Source organism: Otolemur garnettii, unplaced genomic scaffold, assembly GCF_000181295.1.
Source record: "Otolemur garnettii isolate 467f Iridium unplaced genomic scaffold, OtoGar3 scaffold00190, whole genome shotgun sequence".
Classification (NCBI taxonomy): Eukaryota; Metazoa; Chordata; class Mammalia; order Primates; family Galagidae; genus Otolemur; species Otolemur garnettii.
The window spans coordinates 203414-225417 of record NW_003852585.1 but is presented as its reverse complement, the minus strand read 5'-3'; the positions used below and the strand labels follow the sequence as shown (position 1 = coordinate 225417).

At 46.9% G+C, this 22004-nt stretch overlaps 1 protein-coding gene across 1 annotated transcript in view; it reads left to right on the top strand.

The window, feature by feature from the left end:
• The window catches only part of ZNF185 (zinc finger protein 185 with LIM domain), a 65915-nt gene that overhangs the window by 27705 nt on the left and 16206 nt on the right, over positions 1 to 22004 (top strand). The window contains exons 14-18 of the mRNA XM_003800924.2: positions 1784 to 1888; positions 2701 to 2799; positions 3567 to 3662; positions 4220 to 4309; positions 9871 to 10041. Coding sequence (XP_003800972.1) covers positions 1784 to 1888; positions 2701 to 2799; positions 3567 to 3662; positions 4220 to 4309; positions 9871 to 10041 — 561 coding nt within the window. The remainder of the gene's footprint in view (positions 1 to 1783; positions 1889 to 2700; positions 2800 to 3566; positions 3663 to 4219; positions 4310 to 9870; positions 10042 to 22004) is intronic.

Genomic DNA, 22004 nt, shown 5'->3' with positions numbered 1-22004 from the left:
TTTTTTTTTTTGAGACAGAGCCTCAAGCTATCCCCAGGGGCATCACAGCTCACAGCAACCTCCAACTCTCCAACTCCTGGGCTCAAGCGAGTCTCCTGCCTCAGCCTCCTAAGTAGCTGGAACCACAGGAATCTGCCACAAAGCCTGGCTTTCTTGGTTGCAGCCATTATTGTTGGTTGGCAGGCCTGGGCTGGATTCAAACCTGCCACCTTAGGTGTATGTGGCTGGCGCCTTAGCCACTTGAGCTACAGGTGCTGAGCCTTCAGTTGTCATTGTTTAGCTGACCCGGGCCAGGCTCGAACCCACCAGGCTGGCACCATAACCACTGTGCTATGGATGCTTAGTTGACTTTTTTTTTTTTTTTGAGACTGAGTTTCACTCTCTCACCTTGGGTAGAGTTCATTGGTGTTATAGCTCACAGTGACCTCAAACTCCTGGGCTCAAAGGTCCTCTTGCCTCAGCCTCCTGAGTAACTGGGACTATAGGTGCCCATCACAATGCCCAGCTAGTTTTTAGAGATGGGGTTTCACATTGCTCAGGCTGGACTTGGACTCCTGAGCTCAAACAATCCACCCACTTTGGCCTCCCAAAGTGCTAGGATTACAGGCCTGAGCTACGATGCCAGGTCTCTCCTGAAGTTTCTTTCTCAGGCAGTGTCTGAGGGGATTTCTGTACAAGGTGGCACATCACTGTGTCCATACCCGCACACTGTGTCACAACTATCCACCCATAGACCAGTCTCCTGTGAGAACTCTTGAGTGGTTGGAGGCAGGAGCTGTGCGGGAGACTTTGCTGCCCAAATGACTGCAATCCATCCAGCACGATGTCTCTAATAAGGCAGCATCGGAAGGTGCTTCCTTAGTTCCCCTAAGGTGATCAGCCTCTGAAGAACAGGCAGAGTGACACTAAGATGCAGAAGGAAGCAAGGTTGCCTCTGTGGAAGGTCCCTCCTGTGTCCCTCACCTGTGGCACCTTATCTAGGAGTGACAAAGCTACAATAGCCCATTGATGTCCCTTAGAAGGAGGAAGAGGGATAGCTAGTGGGGGTGGGTGCAGGGGGACACGGAGGGGTGACGGAAAGAGTGTTTGCTGAACAAACTAATTTGATGAAGTAGGCAGCATCTGAATGTTTGTGACTGCAGTTTGGGAGAGGCAGTAGTGATGATTTGAAAACATGTGGCTCACGGCTGACCTCAGAGACAGCAGAGACGGGGGAGATTGAACAGGAGGTTGGGGTCAGTCTTGCTGGGTTCACATTGCAGCGCTTCCTCTTATCTGTGGGACTTGGTGCAGGTCACTTGGGCTTTCTGTGCCTCAGCTAGCAAATCCAGAAAATGGGTGTGACCATAACAGTGCTCCTATCCTGGGCTTGCTGTGGAGAGTTAATGTGTGTAAGATCACAAGCACAGGCGCTGGCCCTCAGGCAACAGCAGCTGTTAGGAATGAGGTTTTGAGGAGCAGCCACTCTGTCAGTAGCAGCTTTTACATGTCTTAGGACAGGGGTCCTCAAACTTTTTAAACAGGGGGCCAGTTCACTGTCCCTCAGACCGTTGGAGGGCCAGACTGCGGGCCCCGGGACAAGTTGGCTGCTAAGCAGGACAGGCAGCAGTGGCAAAAACATCCAGCAGGCCAGATAAATGTCCTAGGCAGGCCGCATGTGGCCCGCGGGCTGCAATTTGAGGACGCCTGTCTTAGAGATAGCTGGCATTTAAGGATGAGGTGACTGTCCCAGCTGAGTGGGAGGGGCTGATGAGTGGCTAACTTGCATGTTGTTCCTTCATAGATCTTTCCCAGGCCACAAAGACAAGGAGGTGCCCTGCCTTGGAGAGCTCCAGAGGGACCTGGCTGGCGAGGAGGCTGTTGGGGGCCACAACACAGACTCTGAAAGGTAACTCACAGAGGTAGCAGTGTCTTCATCCCCTGAGCACAGAGCCTCTGTGTCCCCTGCTGTCCTGTTCCAGCTGGGTCTTCAATGCCTGGGGTAGTGCAGATGTTCAATAAATAGCTGTTGAGGAATGAAGGAATTCATAAAGGAATGAGGCCTGGAGAAGGGAAGGCCTCTGTGAAGATTCCTCAGGGAGCCAACTGCAGAACAGGACCAAACCCACCCTGCCATCCTTGGCCTGTGCCGGGTTCCTTCTGCTCACCTGCAGCTGCCAAGGGTAAAGCAAGGCTACCAAGCTAGCAGTGTGGGGGCCTAGTGACCAAAGGGTGTGTGGGCCCCCATACAGCATCTATCAGAGACTCTCAGGATGACCTATGGACAAAGGGGACATTGTACGGAGGGAGGGACTGGTCAAGGATGTGAAATGGGGCCATGGTGGGGGATGATAGGCCTGCTGAGCCATGTTGGGCATCCTCTTGACAGTGTGGAGCCTTGGAGCCCCTAATTGGGGCTGTGCGATAGGAGTGAGGAAAGGGGGCTCTCTGTGGCTTTCCCCCTTGCTCTGTTGGCCATCAGCCCCCTGGTTGCCACCCTCCTAAGGGTCCACCTTGCTCTGTTTCATGGCTTCACTCTGGCTCCCAACCCATGAGGTTCAGCAGAAACACAGAAATATTTGCTGTTAGAGTCACCTTGGGCTTGGCTAGGCTGCAGCTAGAGCAGCAAGTGCCTGTGTTCAGGTCCTGAGGCCACTCTCAGGACATTCGTGTTAAATAAGCTCAAATACCAAATCAGCAAATCCTTTCTTCTTACACCAGCTCAGGGGCACAGTGGAGTGATGGCAGCGTGGGATCTGGAGCCACAGGGTCTCCACTTGCAGGCTTGGCTGGAGCAGACGTTGCCTCTGAGAGAGGAGGGTGAGCTGCCTGGGGGAGGAGGTTCTGTCAAGTCCCTGGTGGTTTCTTGTCTATTGCTTCCCACGCTCCCTCCCTACCACAGCCTTTGTCCTGAGGCTCTCCATTTCTTGGAATCACACCCTTTTCCCATTCATTTTCAAGAGTTTACTTAATAATTGAATTTAGTGATTATAGTTGCAAGTACAACTGGCATAAACAGGCTTGGAACCAAACATGATGGACTTTTTGCTGGTGTGCTCCTTCAGTGGAAGGGACAGGCATGTGCAGGCTGTGGGTGCTGTGAGCAGTGATCACTCAGTGAGCTGTGAGCATCAGTCTTCCTGTTTCATAGAGAGAAAGACAATGCTTAACCCAGGGATGGCTGGGTAAATCCGTGTCAGGTGGGTGGATACAGAGGGACTGGGAAGAGCCCAGTGACAACAGGAATGTGCTAGTGTATGTTACAACCTGGGCAGTATGGAAGTGCTTGGCATCCATGAACTTATTTACTCTTCTCAGAATTTAGGAGGCAGACATGGTGCTTATCCCTATCTCACTGTTGATAAAACTGAGGCCCAATAATGCTACATGGCTGGGAAGTAGCAAAGCTTTGACTTATATCCAGGCTACACTGTCCCAGGCTACCTTGGGATAAAAGTACTGTGCCCCGAGCATCTGCTTTAACAGCTCCTCAGTCCTTCTCATCTGTTGGGGCTACCCTTTTGGGAGAGCGTAGACATATAGACACAAAGTCCTGAACCCAAGCCAGGCTTGGCCTCCTTGCACAGGCTGTGCTCAGCTGCTAGCTTCACCCCTTTCCTGGATGATCAGGATGTACATGGTGTCAACTCTCAGTCCTTCAAGACTAGACCAACAGCCATCAGGCAAGGGTAGGGCAACTTGGGTCCCAAGTAGAAGTTAGGAAAAGGAATCCCAGAGACAGCCAGTCAGGACTAGAGGGCTCAGTCCAGGAGCATATGGCTGATGGCTGGGAAGGGCAAATGGCTCCAGGGGCACAAAAGTACAGGGGGAAGAGGGTGTGCATTCCTGGGCAGTAGGCTTCTGCTCTGTTTCATCTACCAGTTGTGCAGTGAGAGCAGCCATCTTGCTGTGGGTGTGTGGAGCATTTGGCAAACCCTAGTAAGGAAATATCTTTCTCAACTTCCACAAACCCCAACATGGTATACGTCAAGTAAGGACACTGGAACCCCAAGCCGGAGGAGGCTTCCCCAGGGAACCCAAGGTGGTCACGGGCAGTGCTTGCTCTTGAACCCAGATGTTCAGGCCATATCCAAGGCTGACACAATTGTACCCCACACAATGTGCGTGTGCTACACAAATGCCAGGACTAAGAAGCCAGCCTTTCCTGAGAGGAGGCAATCAGGAAGGGGTGTCTCCTTTGGTCTGAGGTCTCAGCAGGCCCCTGTGCTTCCTCCCTCAGTGCCAGTGCCATATGGACCTCTGCTGTCCCAGCTGATAGGAAGAGCGATAGCACAGCAGATGTGGAGGACACAAAGGAAGATTCAAAGGGGTAAGGCATCAACAGTGCTGACCTTCTGGCCTGAGCCAGGTAGCTCAGTGTGCAGCCGCCTTCAGTTAGGGAAGTGAAGTTTTGTGAGCTGGCCTGAGGCATGTGGCAAGGATGGAAGCCACAACTGGAACCCTCTGGCCTTTGGGCCATGAAGCTTTCCACTAAACCCACTTGTACTTCCGGCCAGTGAGTACATCATAAGCGGGGAGAGTCACCTTTCAGTCAGCAGCCACTCCCATTGCACCTGCCTGTTGCCAGAGGCCGGAGCACACACACAAATCAGACATAGCCCCACATTTAAGGTGCTCTCAGGCTGGGGAGTGGGAAAAGCTCCGCCTGGGTTGGAACAGCACATCAGAAGAGGGTTTCATCAGGAGGTAGCTTTTGGGTCGAATCTTGAAAGGTGGACAGGAGTCCTCCAAGCAGAGGGAACAGGATGTACAAAGGGCTCAGGAGAACTGGGTGTTTCTTGGGTGCTGTACATAGCTGGGTATGGCCAGCAATGAGGGTCTTTTCTGGGGAGTGGTAGAAGTAGGTAGGGGCTGATCAGCTTGTTGTACCACAATACTTTTAAAGATCATAGCGGCTACTTCACTTCAGGGTACCTACTGTGTTCACAGCCCTCTACTCACAGTGTCTCATACAGATCTCCTCAGTCTTTTGAGGTTTATGCCTAATTCAAATTAAAACAAAAGGCCTGGAACTCAGGTCTTTGTGCCTCCTGGGAAGGACAGTGCTATGAAGAAAACAGGCAGGTTGATGGTGGAGAGGAAGGCTTACTGCTTAGGTGGATGGAGAGGGCCACTCAAAAGAGCTGTTCTAAAGAGAAGGAACTGTTCTAGAAAAAGTAGAATGAAAGAAGAGGGCAGACAGGGAAGCATGAACCTAATACAATCCTGTGGTGGGCATGCGCTGAGCCTGGCTGGTGAGGGAGACCCTAGATAGAGCAAGGTCTTTCTAAGCCATGATAAGGAGATTGGATCTTATTTACAGTTCTAAGCCAAAGAGGAGCCTGGTGTGATTTAGATGTTTAAAAGGTGAATTCATGTTTGCATTTCCACACCACATTGCAGTCACTTTTTTACTTAAACTGCTATGCTTGAAGGTGGGGTATGCAATGGACACACCCAAGGTATGTGACTTTGTTTCTATTTCAAATCTCTCTGATAATGAACAGACTGAACACAATAGCTGACACCTGTAGTGTTAGGGGCTATGAAGACCCCAGCCCTGCTTCAGGCTTTCCTTGTGGTGCCCAGAAACCACAAAGTGAGCAAGTGCAAGGCAATAGCATGGGGTTTTTTTCTTTTTCATTTATGTATGTATTTATTTATTTATTTGCAGTTTGGGGCCAAGGCCTGGTTTGAACCTGCCACCTCCAGTATATGGGGCCAGCGTCCTACTCCTTGAGCCACAGGCACCATCCTTTTTTTTCTATTTTTTTTTTTTTTTGGAGTTTTTGGCCGGACCTGGGTTTGAACCCTCCACCTCTGGCATATGGGGCCAGCACCCTACTCCTTTGAGCTACAGGCGCCACCCCCCCCCTTTTTTTTCTTTTTAAGCAGATAATACATTCCAAACAGAAGACTGGGCCTCTGCCTGGCAAGTGAGAGAGGACACCTTTACAAACTTTTCCTCTTGTGTTTATTCCCTAATTCCTAGCTTTGCTCTGCCTACATGTAATGTTAATGCATTTCTTAAGTCCCGAATATGCATTACGTATGGTATATAACTTATTCCCATAATAGTTCCCAGAGTTCCATGGTTTAATTATATGCCTGGGTGTGGCAAATGTAAATGATATTACAATGAAGGACTTAACATCAAAAGATCAACGTGAAGGTCCCCTACTTAGGACTGCACATGGTGGTTGTCATAAACCACAGGTGCTCTTGTGGTTTGACGCATACCTCTTGTGGTCTAGCCTGTGCCTATCTTGGGGTCCTATTGTCCAGTAAGAGCTCCTTTAGCTGTTCCAAAACATCTTGTGGTAGGCAGTTTCCTACTAGGAACCGTCTGTTCTCTCTTACTCCTTTTTTCTATTTCATTTGATATTTTATGTTTTCTTCTCTCACTCTGTTCCCTGTCTCTAACAATAGTGCCCTGTGCTGGGTGCTTTACAGTCTTTCCCACAACCCTGTGAGATGGATGAGGTGGGGAAGTTCAATCACAGAAAGGTTAAGTGACTTATCCAAGGCCTTACAAGAAAAAACTACAGAGAAACTCAAAAGCTACTTTATGACATGTTCTTTGGGTCCAATTCTCAAGACCCAGAGCCAGTAACTTCCGGCTAGCACGAAAAACATGCTGTATGATCTCATATAATCCCCGCATATGTTGTAAAGGATTAGATTTCTTATTACTGGAAGCTGAGGGACACAGTCAGAAATAGAGCCCAGGCTTACAACTACTATTCTCTGATGTTTCAAAGGTAGCTGTATCAGAGAATTGCCTGCAAAGTATTAAAAAACAAAACAAAGCTCAGCTAAAAGCTTTCTGGGCCCCAAGTGGAGATTTGGATTTAATTTTTTCTGGGGTGGGCCTTCACTATGTCTTTGTAAACGCTCCCCAGTGTATTCTCTCCAGTGTAGTTTGAGAACTACTGTTCTAGGGGTAGTGATTGTGAACCAGGAGCATATCCTGAACCTCTCAGCCCCCTTAGGGTACATCTAATGATGTTTCGAGTCATTTTTGTTTGTCAAATTGGGGGTGGATGGTACTACAGGCTTCTAATGGGTAAAGATCTGGGATGCTGCACAGTACAGCCCGCCGGTCTCCCAACACGCGATTATCCTTCCCTAATGGTTAACAGTCCTGAGGCTAACAACCCCTGAGATAGAGCGTCCGCAATCGGTGCAGCGCTCTCGACTCGGAAAGAAAAGTCACCGGCGCACGGCAGTAACGTCACCTCACCCTCCGGGTATCTGCACAGCACACACGGCGGGTGCGTCTGCGAGCGTGCGCAATCGACTGGCGAGGGACTTAATTTCGCGCTCCTGTGACTCCTCGAGCGCGCAGCCGTCATCAGTGTGCCTACGTCGGCCGCCATTTCCCGCAGCCGTGAGCTCGGGTCGCAGCGGCCTCCGGGAAAACGTGCCGTCCGCTATGCGAAATGGCTGCCCGGAGCCAGAGCGGCCTTGGAAGAGATTCTCCTGTCCGTCCCCACGCCGGCCACCAGATGGCGCTCCAGGATCACAAATGGCCTGGTCGCCCTTGGGCCCTGGGCCTCGTCCTCCCTCCCCCACTACCGTGTGGTTGGCTGTGCCGGCTTGACCCGTCTCAGGTGGCGGCGTGTGAACCGTCGCAGGCCCCCCAGGCTTTGGCGCAAGCGGGAGGAAGCACGGTGCCCGCACAGAGCTGGAGGGGGCTCCTCCAGCCCGATCTTGTTTCCCAGGGCGCCCGTGGCGACCATCGCTTGTTGGATGCTGGACGCTGGTCTGCGGAGATGTCCAGAGGCAGGGCTGTGGACGTGTGGGGACGCAGCTACACCCTCCATACCGGGCACCCTCGGGCTGACCTGGGCTAGGCTGTGGGGCTCAGGGATGAGGAGCTTGGTTTCTGAGACTCTGGCGAAGGAGCAGGGTGGGGCCGTGAGGTCCCGCAGAGCAGGGGAACCTTTGTCTTCTAGATTACCACGCAGTTTCAGCTCTGGGACACTTGGGGTTTCGGCCTTATTCTGACTTGAGCGTGATCCTTCACACGTACATGGAGAGCCTCGTGGTTAAGAATGTGGACTCTGGTGCTTGAGTTCAGATCCAAGCTCTCTGACACAAGCTCTGTGGCCTTGGCCATATTACTCATCTCTGTGCCTCAGTTTCCTCAAATGTAAAATGGCAGCAGTAATACCACCTACCATACAGAGTTGTTGAAAGGGCTACATGGGTTTGTATGTGTAAAGCATGTTAGACATTTCGTGGCACAAGAGACTGTATAATTGTCAAATGCTCATTTTATCAGTCTTTCAAGCTGAATGAAACAGCTCCAGAGGAATATCTCCTTAACCCCAAAGTTTTCAAGGACGTTCAGGAAACTTCTTCCCCATGCCAGCTTTATTGGCTTTATTTCATTTTATGAGACACAGTATCTCAATCTCCTTGCCACTAAACTTTTCATCTTACGTATTTTTCTTGTTATGTTAACAAGTGTGGGCTTTTCAGGTTTCTTTATGAGGAGCAGGTGAATTTCAGTTGCCAACTAGGGGAGGATTTTAGAAGAGATGATACAAGAGTGGGAGGGGACACTTGCGTTTGTGTAGAATGTCATTATGTCAGGAATTGGCAGTGGCTCCAGAGAAACCAACTAGTCCAAAATCCAAGGCCTCATCTGTAGCCACCCCTGGTGTTACCTGGCATATCCCTAACCACTTGACTTCTGGGCAGTTCAGGAAGGGCTTGCCCCTGGGGTGTGACATCATTCAGCAAGGCTTCCTGTGTTTGCTTAAGATGTCCTTATCATAACCTGTATGGGTTACATCTCCTAAAATTCTAGTGGCTCCGCTTCAAGGCCTGCGACTAGGGCAACTAAGCTGTATTCATCTATTTGTCTCTACATTGCAGAGGACCCCAGATTGCTCTTTCTGGATAATCTTGGCTCTGTGCATAAACGTGGTGAGGACAACCTCTATTAGCATATTTCTACAGAGGGCACAAGACAGAACAAGACTGGTCAAATCCAGGGTAGCTAGCTGTACCAACTTCCCCCCAATTACTGGGTGCAGTCCCTCCTGCTTGCCTGCATTTTGCCTGGCACGGCTGGAGGTGGCAGTCAGCTCGCTCATTGCCCCTACTGGGGCAGTTTAGTCCTCCCACCTGAGATTGAAGACTCAGGTGCTCAGGACATACTCCCTGTGTATTCCAGCTTGAGGCAGGGAGTCTGCCTAGTGTGGAATTAACTTCCACAAGTAAAAGGCTCAGGACTGGTAGCTGGTAGTGTATCCCCTTTGTGTCAGGGCGGCTCCTCCTAGCTATTAGAGGGAGGCTGACCATATTGGGAAAGTTAAGTTCAGGGTGAGTCAGAATTGAGGCAATGGTGAGCTAGATTTGCATGTGGGGGCCGGATGGACTTATGTTTTCAATAATCTGACTCAGTGTGTGACTTTGACCTAGTAGATCCTGGAAGCAGTGCCCTGTACCTTGGGGCAGGGATGTTGATGGGAGGGGTGTGCAAGTGTGGGATCAGCCTGTATCCTCTCCTCTCTTCCCCATGGTACCCAGCTTTGAGAATGCAGGTATTGAGTGAGGCTAGGGGATATCACCCACCCCTCAAAGAACTCAGTTTCTGGGCCAGCTGGATTCAGGGGTGGCACAAGCATTGGAGGCCTAGGCTTCATCTGCTATACACAAAGGCCGGCTTTCTCAGTGGGAAGCAAGTGTCAGTGCTGGGTTCTTCCTGAGGAGTGGACTGCCTGCTCCCTGGGGTGGGGACTGTGCCTGGCTCCTGCCTGCTCTAGCCTTGGGGAAATGAGCCTTCCGAGCCCACCAGGTGCCAGCCATCATGCAGTGGGTGCGTGAGGGTTATTCCCATGCACTTGGCTGCATCGAGTGCTGCTCGTTTTTCCTCAGCACCTTGGATGGTTATGAGAAGAATGTGGCCACAGAGGTTGGAGAGGCCTCTCAGGAGAGGCCTGGAGCCCTGAGTGGTGGCCAGGGAGACTGTGCTGTACCCAGCCAGCAACCTGCAGATCCCAGCAGACCTGAGCAGCTCATCGGACTGGAAGGCTGTAGCAGCAGCAGGTAAGGACCTGATCCCCTCCTTGCCAATGCCTGACACATTGCACACCCATGTGCTTGGGCTCCTGCTCTGGGGGCAGGACATGGTGGTGATTCCCTGGGCCTGAAGCAGTGTGTATAGGCTTGCTATGGCTTGAATTTCTGGGATGGTACAAGAAGCTCTGGCTAGTTCCTACTGTGTGGGGCGGAGGGAGGGCTGTCTGCAGGTGAGGGTTCCAGGTGAGGGCTATTTGGCTTATGAAAGAGTATTATCAGAAAACAACATGGCAGAGAGAATAGAAAAGAGAGTGAGAGTGTGAAAGACAGTGGAGCAGGAAGAGGTCAAAGCAAGAAGAGAGGACACGTGGAAGTGGGCATGAGAGTGGAGTGGGGTGTGACTGGCTGGTGTGCTGGTGCTGTGAGTGGGAGGTTTTCACGTCAAAGCTCTCCTGAAGGCCCCAACACTACCTGTCCCAATCAGCTACCCACACATCAATGACTCGGTGATTTCCAGGAGTGCAAGGGAAAGTACTTAACACTCCTGAAGAGCAAAGCCATTGCTAGATTCTTACACAGGACAGAAATGTCCGAAGGGGATTAAGGCTGTCATCACCCCAAGAGACGAGAGATGGTGGAATCCAGTGAGGCCTCTGTGAGGAGCAAGTGGGGCAGGGGTCCTCAAACTTTTTAAACAGGGGGCCAGTTCACGGTCCCTCAGACCGTTGGAGGGCCAGACTGCGGGCCCTGGGACAAGTTGGCTGCTAAGCAGGACAGGCAGCGGCGGCAAAAACACCTGGCAGGCCGGATAAATGTCCTAGGCGGGCTGCAGTTTGAGGACGCCTGAGGTGGGGCCTGTGGCTCCTTTTGCAGGGATGAAATACAATGCTCTTGGTTATGTGGCTTTTTTTTTTTTTTTTTGCAGTTTTTGGCTGGGGCTGGGTTTTGAACCCACCACCTCGGGCATTTGGGGCCAGCGCCCTACCCTTTTGAGCCACAGGTGCCACCTGGTTATGTGGCTTCTTACACCACAGAAGCTCCAAGATATGTTAGGAAGGACGTTGGCTTTAGGGCCAGGCTCAACTGTTAGGTAACAGATTTCCCCAAGCTGTGTAGGGGTCCAGTCAAAGTCACCAAGTGAACACTTTGGACATCCTGTCATATCCCATGGCTTCCTGGACTAGTGCTTTGTGCAGTGCGGGGGGAATAAAGTGCAGGCCATGGGTCAGTGGTTTGCAACCAGTATGCTGTGGCCCACTGGTGTGCTATGAGAGGATCTTAGATGTGCCTTGAGAAGTTTTAAAGACCATTAGTTAAATTATTTTTGAAAGAAGTTCAAAGCACAGTAAGTATATTCTTTTTTTGATCAACTTTTTTTTTTTGTTTGGGATTCACTGAGAGTACAAAGACTTACATTACACTGATTGCAGTTGTTAGGTTAAGTCCCTCTTGTAATTGTGTCCTGCCCCTAAGAGGTATGCCATATACCATGACCCCCCCATCCTCCTCTCTCCTCTCTTCTCCCCTCTCTCCCATCCCTTATTCCCCTACCCCCCACCTTGTATTAGCTCATCTACTGCCTTCATATTAGAATTGAGTACATTGGATTCTTGTTTCTCCATTCTTGTGATGCTTTACTAAGAAGAATGTGTTCCACCTCCATCCAGGTTAATACAAAAGATGAAAAGTCTTCATCTTTTTTAATGGCTGAATAGTATTCCGTGGTGTACATATACCACAGTTTTTTAATCCATTCCTGGGTTGGTGGGCATTTAGGTTGTTTCCACGTTTTGGCGATTGATTATAAATTGAGTTGTGATAAATAGTCTAGTGCAAATGTACTTATGATAAAATGTTTGTTTTTGTTTTCTGGGTAGATGCCTAGTAATGGGAATACAGGATCAAATGGGAGGTCTAATTTGAGTTCTTTGAGAATTCTTCTTACTTCCTTCCAAAAAAGTTGTATAGTTTGCAGTTCCACCAGCAGTGTAAAAGTGTTCTCTCCACATCCACGCCAGCATCTACAGCATTGGGGCTTTGTGATATGGGCCATTCTTGCTGGGGTAAGGTGATATCTCAGGGTAGTTTTGATTTGCATTTCTCTGATGATCAAGGATGATGAGCATTTTTTCAAATGTTTGTTAGCCATTCGTCTGTTTTCAGCAGAGAAGGTTCTGTTCATATCTCTTGCTCAGAGGTAGATGGGCTGCTTTACTCTTTTTCTGTTGATTAATTTGAGTTCTCTGTAGATTCTAGTTATCACCCCTTTTTGAGATTGATACCCTGCAAATATCTTTTCCTATTCTGAAGGTTGTCTTTTTGCTTTACTTGTTGTGTCCTTAGCTGTGCAGAAGCTTTTAAGCTTAATTAAGTCTCATTTGTTAATTTTTGTTGTGATAGCCACTGAGGTCTCTGTCATAAAATCTTTCCCCAGTCCAACATTGTCAAGAGTTTTCCCCACACTTTCTTAAAAGATTTATGTTATTTTGTGTCTTAGATTTAAGTCTCTTTTCCATCTTGAGTCAATTTTTGTAAGGAGTGAAAGGTGGGGGTCGAGTTTCACGCTTTTACATGTGGTGATCCAGTACTTCCAGCAGTTTGATTTATCAAATATGAGATGGCAAGTAGAGACTGATTTCACCTCTTGGTTTTCTATTCTGTTCCATATGTCTGTGTCTCTGGGTTTTTTTTTTTTTTTTTTTTTGGTAGAGACAGAGTCTCACTTTGTTGCCCTTGGTAGAGTGACATGGCATCACACAGCTCACAGCGACCTCCAGCTCTTGGGCTCAGGCAATTCTGTTGCCTCAGCCTCCCTGTAGCTGGGACTACAGGCGTCTACCACAATGCCCGGCTATTTTTTTTGTTGCAGTTTAGCCGGGGCTGGGCTTGAACTCGGCACCCTCGGTACATGGGGCCAGTGCCCTACCCACTGAGCCACAGGTGCCACCCTGTGTCTCTGTTTTTATGCTGTTTTGATTACTATGGACTGTTGCAGTAAGGGTCTCACGGAAAAGCGATGTCGTGAAGAATAAGCACGCTTTTTGAAATTGTATTTTAAATAAAGGTGACCATCTGCTCACTCAGGCAAAATGGCGAGCTTCTTTATTTGCAGTTGGCTTATATAGGGAATTTTGTACATGAGCACAATGCAGTAATGACCTCATTGATCCATTTAAACAGCTTATAACCACCCGTCCTATAAGTAGCTCCTCCCTGGTAATCTGATAATCCATCCAACATACACCTTTAAGCATAATCCTTTCAATATAACCTGGTTTAACATAACTTAATGAAGAACATGTTGTCAGTTATTACTTTCTTTGATCTTATCTGATGAAGCCTGAGGCTATGGGGGAAAGAGCCGATTTGAATGTCTGTTCTACTGACATTTGGAGGCAGTTACTTTGAATCTTTAAGCAAAGCATAGAGAAACTTCTTGGGCATATAGGAGCTTGTGTGCAAACCTCTGCTCCCATGTAGGCCTTAAGTCAGGGGGGGTTTTGCTGGAGCCTTTTATAAGGAATTCTCAGGCTGGACTTCTCAAAAGCCTTTCATGAGCCCAAGTTTCATCTGTGCCATTAGATACTTGTATGACATTACCGTTCCCAGACCTATCAGCAAGCAACCTTAGTCACTTACCGCAGATCAGGAAAGGTTACTGATGGGTATCTGGCCAGTGTTCCAAAGGGCTTTCTCGTAGGCCTTATAAAGTCAACCTTAATTCCTTAAGGCAGTCTGGAAATGCTATTCCAGCCAAAACCTTGTTCATGTTAGGCCTGCAACTAACCTGGCTACATGGGATTTTGCCTCAGTTTATTAAGTATGCCTGCACAAAGTCTTTTCACTGCTCTCTCTCAAGTGACTTTTTTGGCCAGAGGCATATAGACGTTTCGCCTATAATGGACTTGTAATACAGCCTGGAGTCTGGTAGGGTGATGCTTCTGACTTTGTTTTTATTACTAAGAATAACCTTAGCTATACAGAGTTTTTTCTGGTTCTATACAAAACAAAGTATTATTTTCTCTAGTTCTTCAAAATATGATATTGGTATTTTAATTGGGATTGCATTGAATCTGTAGGTTGCCTTGGGTAGTATAGACATTTTGACAATGTTGATTCTTCCCACCCAAGAGCATGGCATGTTCTTCTATTTGTTAATGTCCTCTACAATTTCTTTTCTTAGGGTTTCATAATTCCCTTTGAAAACATCTCTCACTCCTTTTATTGGGTATATTCCTAAGTATTTCATTTTCCTTGAAGCTACTGTGAAGGGAATTGTGTCCTTGATTTGTTTCTCAACTTGGCTGTTATTGGCATATACAAAGGCTACTGATTTGTGGACATTTTGATCGACGTAATTTAAGCGTGCCACAGAAATTTAAGTATAGATTCAAGTATGCCATGAAATAAAAAATGTTGAAAAACACTGCCATAAATGAAGGAGGAGGTAGTTGCTTCTGGGTTTTTATTTTTGCTTTTTTTCTGTTTATTGCAGGAGGGTGGTGTCAGGAAAAATTTTCTTTAAAGGTAGAGTGAGGTTGGAGATGGGTTTGGAAGGCTAAGGAAGATTCTGCCAGACAGATATGCTGGAGAAGGTATTCCAGGCAGAGGAATCTGGAGGCTGGCAGGTACAGAGGTCCACAGGGAGTATGGGGTCAGGGTAGAGGTAAGGCAGTGAAGGGGGTTAATTTGCAGCTTGGCAGGAAGCACCAAGATGTCACTGAGCAGGAATCTGCTCCTAGAACCAATATCCTGAGGTTCTAAGGGGCCAAAGGTGGTTCCCATGCAGGGGAACTCCACTACCAAACTTGAGTTGTAGGAACATCCCCTCTATGTGCCTGTGGAGGATCAGACCAGGGGAGTGTCCAATAAGACAAGGCAGGAGACCATCAGGAGACTATCTATTTAGCCAAAGGAAGATGAGGCCAAAAGTGGTTTTGACTTATTAAAGGTAATGGTGAAAAGGCTGCTCTCCAGATTTCAGGCCTGGGCAACTGGATGGATGGTGACAAGAAATAGCTGAGGGTGAGGAGGTTGGGGGACTGCAGTAGGTCTTTGGGCCATGCCTGTGGGGATTCAGGCAAGGATGTCCAGTAGGCTGGTAGATAAATAGGTGTAGAGCTAAGTGATGAGCTGAGCTGGAGCTAGAGCATTGGGCGTCATTAGCTTATATAGGTCATGGCTGAAGGGAGAGGATGATGTTGCCTGGAGAATGTCTTTGGACATTCCAAATCATGGATGCCCTGCCTCTCTCTGTAAGCTTCTAGGGCTGGTTGTCCACCCAGGACTTGGCTGGTGGGCAAGTCCATGTGACTGAGGGATACATACAGAGCCTTCCATTAGGGCTGTAAATCTGAAGCAACCTGCATTATCAAATGACCTTACTTCCATTTTCTGCTTTTGTCTCAAAAAGACAAAAAAGAGGGGAGCAGTGTGATGATTGGTCCTCTAAAATCCTGAGTGTATAAAATGAAAAGAAATAAAAATAAGGGAAATGGCAAATGGGCCAGAAATCTGGAAAATAATATTGAAGGGTCTTAAGGAGGAAGAAGACCTGCAGAGAGGTACTGAGAGGGAAATTTTGGATAAATGGAAGAATCAGGGAACTGTACAGTCATGGACACTGAGCCAGGCTAGGCTAACTTTCCAGCATGCTGTGGGCTCTGAACTGGGCTCATCAGATTTGGCAAAGTAGAACTCATGACAACCTTAAAGGAGCAGGCTGGGGAAGCCGAGAGGGGGTGGTTGGATTATGGTGAATTGAACAGGAAGTGGGAGCTAAGGAGGCATAGTTGATGCGGGTTCACAACTCTCTAAGACTGGCCATAAGTGGTGGGTGTAGGAGGGTGAGCAGATAATCACGCTACAGGATGATGGGAAGGTTTTCTGTACGTGAGAGCAACGCGTACGTGTTAGGTACGTGCAAGGCAGAGAAGCCTACTGACAAGTCCCCAGTGAACTTCTTGGGCTCTGAATCTCTAATGAGCTTCCCTCCCTGGTTGACAGTATTGTACATGTATCACAATTCACTGCTGGAGGAATTAAGTGCATTCTGTGTGACCCACTGGGAGATGACTCAGGGCTCGAGCCTGGTTTCCTTTGTTTCCCGTGTCCTTTCATGGCAACTGTAGTGTACTATCGCCATGAGTACAGCTCTGTGCTGTGTGCTGGAGTCCAGAAGTGGTCTTGGGGACCCCTGACACAGATGGTCAGGGTTATATCTTTATTACATAATAAGGACTTTAGATTTTCTCTTGAGGACAAAGAGGAAGCCAGGAGGGTTTGAACCAGTGGAATGACATGGCAAGAGTTGTGCCTTGAAATGGGCGTGTTGTTGTGTGTTCCTTGGAGCTTCTGATTCGATGACGCAGGGGAAAGAACTGCAAACGGAATGAATCTTCAAGGGAGACCAGGACTCACTCTGGTCAGCGGCCCCGCTAAACTTTACTATCTTTTATACTTTCCAACATTTAGTAAGAATTTAACACATATACAAAGAAGTCAAGTAACGTGAGGAAGCAACCATTTGAGATTACAATTTAGTGTGAAGGCTGAGGAACGCATATACAATTGATTTTGTTTAGAGTAAAACATTTTGGAGCCTGGCTGTCGGTCCTCGATTGCCCAAGGTAAAGTTACACCTTATAATGCTAATGAAGGAAGGATGCAGAGAATAGAACCCAATGCTTCAAAACCGGTCTTTCCATCCTCCAGCTCATCTCGGCTATTTCTCCACGCCCCCTAGGGAGAGTCACTCTACACATTCCTGCACATCAATAGGCAAGTGCAGAAGCTCAGATCCTCAAGGAGACGCTTCACGGAAACAGTCTCCTGAGAGAGCACGTTGAGGCGAACTGCCATGTCTTGAGCAAAAGGATCTTATCCCCTACGTGGGCACTGCAGTGGCAGTGAGGAAAGAGGACTGGAAGTGGACAGTAGGAGGAGCTAAGGCCCCTCTGTAAGAAATGATGCTGATAGACACAGAACTGGACCATAAGTAGAATGGATTCAGACTCATACTTAGGAGAGCAGTGAGGAAGAGGGGAGTGTCAGTTCAGAGAGCCACATTTCTGGGTCAAGTGACTGGGTGGAGTGGGTGACCCTTTCTGGCCTGAATGTGAGCAAACTATCTCCAACTCACCCCAGTGCTGTCTGGAGAAGACTGAGCAAGCACCTGGGCTTGGAGACACTGAGCTGATGTGGGTGCCTAAGATAAGGCTCCGGCTTTCAGGGAGAGGCTCTGCTGAGGCTGGCCTGTGTGGATAGCCCTGGCACATTTTCCTGTGTTTCTGAGGTGGCCAGCAGCACTCCACAGGGACTCTTGCCTTCTTCCTCCTCCTGGAACATTCTGAGATATGACTGTGAACAAGTCCCTTTTCCAGGCATGCTGGGTTCCCTGTTTCCAGTCTTTGGTGTCTCAGTAAAGTAGGTCGATCAGGAAGGGTAAACTGTGCTGTGGCACCTGATGGGTGGCATTTGGTGTCTGTGGGCTGGGACCAAGGCCCACTTAACGTTAATGGTCCCAAGTAGCAAGCAGTCCCTCAGCCCCAGTCAGGACATGCTGCAGGAAGAGAGTAAATGGAGTTAGGAAAAATCCTTGCCAGTATTATAGAATGTCTGAATTAACCGGGTTAGGGTCTTTGAGAGTCCAGACAGAAGAGGGGACTTTTATGGGTGGGCCAGTTATTATTTCATGGGGGGCAGTTGATACGACCCATTATGAAAGGACACAGGGCAGTCTTTGCTAAGGGTAAAAACTTAGGCTGTGGGAGATCGAGTTTTTCATCAGTTCAGCAAGCTTTAATTTTAATAGCCCCTCAGTTCCATCATTTCAGATGACAGAGATGATAAAGACAATGTCATTTGGAGGATAAAGGAGGAATTGAATGACTTTAGCATTGAAATGGACTCTTCAGTCATTTGAAAGAACCAGTAGAATTCCCTGTGTGGGAAATGTGTATTCTAACAGATGTTTAGTGGCAGTGGTGGCATAAAACTTTTATATAAGGGAAAACTTCAAGACAGTGAGCAAACATATGTATGGTAGTAAGAATATATTTATAATAATGAGATTTGGGGACTGCATAAAATCATATTGGCAGACTGTCTAGACTCAGCACCCATGGCACAGTGGTTGCAGCGCCAGCCACATACACCAAGGGTGGCAGGTGTGAGCCCGGCCCAGGCCCACCAAGCAACAATGACAACTGCAACAAGGAATGGCCAGGCATTGTGGTGGGCACCTGTGGTCCTGGCTACTTTGGAGGCTGAAGCAGGAGAATTGCTTAAGCCCAAGAGTTTGAGGTTGCTGTGAGCTGTGACACCACAGCACTCTACCCAGGGCAACATACAGAAACTCTGTCTAAAAATTAAAAAAAAAAACCCATCTGTCTAAACATATGTATATTAACAGAATTTCATAGATAAGTAATGTCACTTTCCAGTTGAAAACCACTAGCTTAGAATACACTGGATATAAATTAAGGAAGTAAAATTGTGACCAAGTTAACATTTTAAAAAACAATTTAAATCATGACTGATAACATTGAATTGTTGTCTAAATAAGGCAAAGCAGCACTGGGACACTGATAAATAGCAACATATAATGGGCACTGAAGAGAAAGAACAATTTCCAGGAACCTCATATAATTTCTAAAATCTTTATGTTAATAGCATTTCACCCATTAAAATTAATTTAGGGAAACACTAGCTTTTTTTATCTGACAATGCTTCCAATGCAATTTATGCAATATTATCAATAAAGCTATTTTTGTCACCTCTCTTATTACAAAGTGGAAGAATAAATCCTTCTGGATTTTCCAGGGACCTTCTGGGAAATCCCAATTTCAGTTTCAGGCATAAAAAACATTCAAGATTTGATTTTTGGGAAGGGAAAATGTTAAAAGTTGTCAGGAGGCCTTGAACATTCGATTGCATAAGATGATGAGTTATTGAGAAATAATACTTGGTTATCTATTGAATCACAGTGATAAAAATTTTAAAGTAAGCATAGGAGGTGAAGTGATTATAAAGAATCTTAGATAAGGTGACCAGACGTCCCGCTTTTGGCAGGACAGTCCCGATTTTCAACAGTTTGTCCCACATCCCACAGCATTTTTAAAAAGTCCCGATTTTTGGAAAGAATACACGACGACGACGACAAGTTAGGGAACAGTGGGACAATGAATGAGAAGGAAATATACGGTTTTCGGCTGCTGAAAAGGTTAATGTAACTCCATTTGGGAATGAAGAGGTTAATGTAACTTCATTTGGAAATGAAAAGGCTCATGTAAACTCCCTACTCCCCTCCTGGGCAAGGTCTCCCAGGTGGGTCAAGCCCTACTCCTTTGAGCCACAGGCGCTGCCCTATACATAATTTTTTTAATGTATTATATTTGTAAATTGTACTTATGTTGAAATTTAAAAAATATAGATTATAATACTATTTTTGCATTCTATGAAAATTTTTATTGCTCCATATAGACCAAATTTTTAATTAAGAATCCCCCCCATCCCCCCGTCTACTGTGTCCCCCTTTACCAATGTTAAAATCTGGTTACCTTAATCTTAGTGCCTTTAAAATTGAAAAGACTTTTAAAAAAATTAAGGAGATAACAAAGTCAGTATAAACATAGGGCATTATATAGCTTTTTTTTTTTTTTTTGAGACAGAGCCTCAAGCTGTCCCCCTGGGCAGAGTGCTGTGGCATCACAGCTCACAGCAACCTCCAACTCCTGGGCTCAAGGGAGTCTCCTGCCTCAGCCTCCCAAGTAGCTGGGACCACAGGCACCCACCACAACGCCCAGCTATTTTTTGGTTGCAGTCGTCATTGTTGTTTGGCAGGCTCAGGCTGGATTCGAACCCGCCACCTTAGGTGTATGTGGTTGGCACCTTAGCCACTTGAGCCACAGGTGCTGAGCCTACATAGCATTTTGATAAGACATAAAATGTTTGCCTTTTAGACAGATTACTCAGAAGGAAAGACAGATCATTTATATCCTTTTATTAAGAGAAGACCAATGATCCAATAAAACTTTGTAATTTTAACAGCAAAAACCAAATTTTAGTTTTACACCAATGTATTTGACTCTAGAGCTCTTTTTTGAACATCTTATAAGTTGACTTGATATATTTTAGCCAGTTTTAACCATGAAGAATAAAATTCCTTTTCTGTGAACCTTTTATAATTGTTACAATATTTGTTTCCATTTTGTCTTACATATTTTTGGAACCATTAGTTCTTTTAATTTAGGATAAAACAATTCTGTTTTTCCTTAACAAAAACTTATTTTGCATACCTTCCATACAAAATTGTTTTCCCTTAGACATTAGTATTTTTAATAGTTTTTCTTTATATATTATTATAATTTTTTTTGAGACAGAGCCTCAAGCTGTCCCCCTGGGTAGAGTGCCGTGGCATTACAGCTCACAGCAACCTTACAACTCCTGGGCTCAAGCGAGTCTCCTGTCTCCGCCTCCCAAGTAGCTGGGACCACAGGTGCCGGCCACAACGCCCGGCTATTTTTTGGTTGCAGCCGTCATTGTTGTTTGGCGGGCTCAGGCTGGATTTGAACCCACCACCTTAGGTGTATGTGGCTGGTGCCGTAGCCTCTTGAGCCACACGCACTGAGCCTATTATTATAATTTTTAAACATTAATAACTTTTATCTAACAGAGAAAACCAGGAGGTAGGTAATATTGAACTATCATACACCAGCGTTTAATAGGACACCATATTAAGAGTTAGGGGAGAACAAGTTGAGTCTTTCAAATAGATGAATGAGGCATTGAAGAGTGGCCAGGTAAGTAGGAGGCCAACCAGGGTCTGCCATGGAAGAGCAAAACAGAAGAGAATGAGCACCTGTAGCAGTTAACTTGACTTAGCAGCTAAAGTGTCTAGAAAAAGGAGATCCACAGTGATGCTGTGATAAAGTAGCCTGAACCCCCTGCCAATGGTGTGTTGCCACCTAAGACAAGTACAGAAGTTTATTTATGAACTTTTAAAACACTTTGACATTGCCAGGACATCTGAGCCTGTGATCAGTTGACTCTCAGGTAGAATGCAGTAGAGATCAGCTCTGGTGGTGTGGTGAGTCGCATGTTGGTCCCAGACAGACAGGGTTAGGGAGGTCATTCAGTGCATAGTTTTAGGAGCATTAAAAGTTTCTGTGGCATGTTGATGGTAAGATAAGGTGACCAGACTTCCCGCTTTTGAACAATTTATCCCGCGTCCCATGGCGTTTTAAAAAAAGTACCGATTTTTGGAAAGAAGACACGATAAGCTAGGGAACGGCAGGAGAATGGGAAGGGAATAAAGGGTTTTCGGCGCTGAAAAGGTTAATGTAACTCCATTTGGGAACGAAGAGGTTAATATAACTTCATTTGGAAATGAAAATGCTACGGTAAACTCCCTACTCCCCTCCTGGGCAAGGTCACCCAGTTCGAATCGGTATCAGAAGGAGACTGGCTCCCTCCCTCACTTCTAGGCAAGGACAATTAGCTCAGAAGGAGCCAAACTGTCTGGAACAAACAAGTTGCCACCCCCTCTCTAGAGAGTCCCTAACCCCCTAACCATAAACAGCTCAGCCAATAGCCCCGCCCAATGGTGTCGCGCTTTACCAATGTTAAAATCTGATCACCTTATGGTAAGAAGAGAATGAAAAGGCAACAAGAGTGTATGCAGGAAGGGGAAAAGAAGTGCTGGGGTGCGGTAGGGGAACTGAAGTTCAGAGAGACTTTAATTTATTAGAGGAGATGTTTATATGATGAGCCCCTGCCCCCGCTTCCACCCTACCGTTATTATCCCTACCTAAATTTGGTAAGGCTTGAACTGTAGGGTCTATGACATGATCAGGTTGAGCCCTGGCGACGGGCAACTAAGTGCCATCCTGACTGCCATTTGTTGGTTACAAGTGGACCACAATTTTTACATCTCTAAAAGAGATGGCAATTCCATTGCTCTTTTTTTTTTTTTTTTTTTTTTTTTTTTT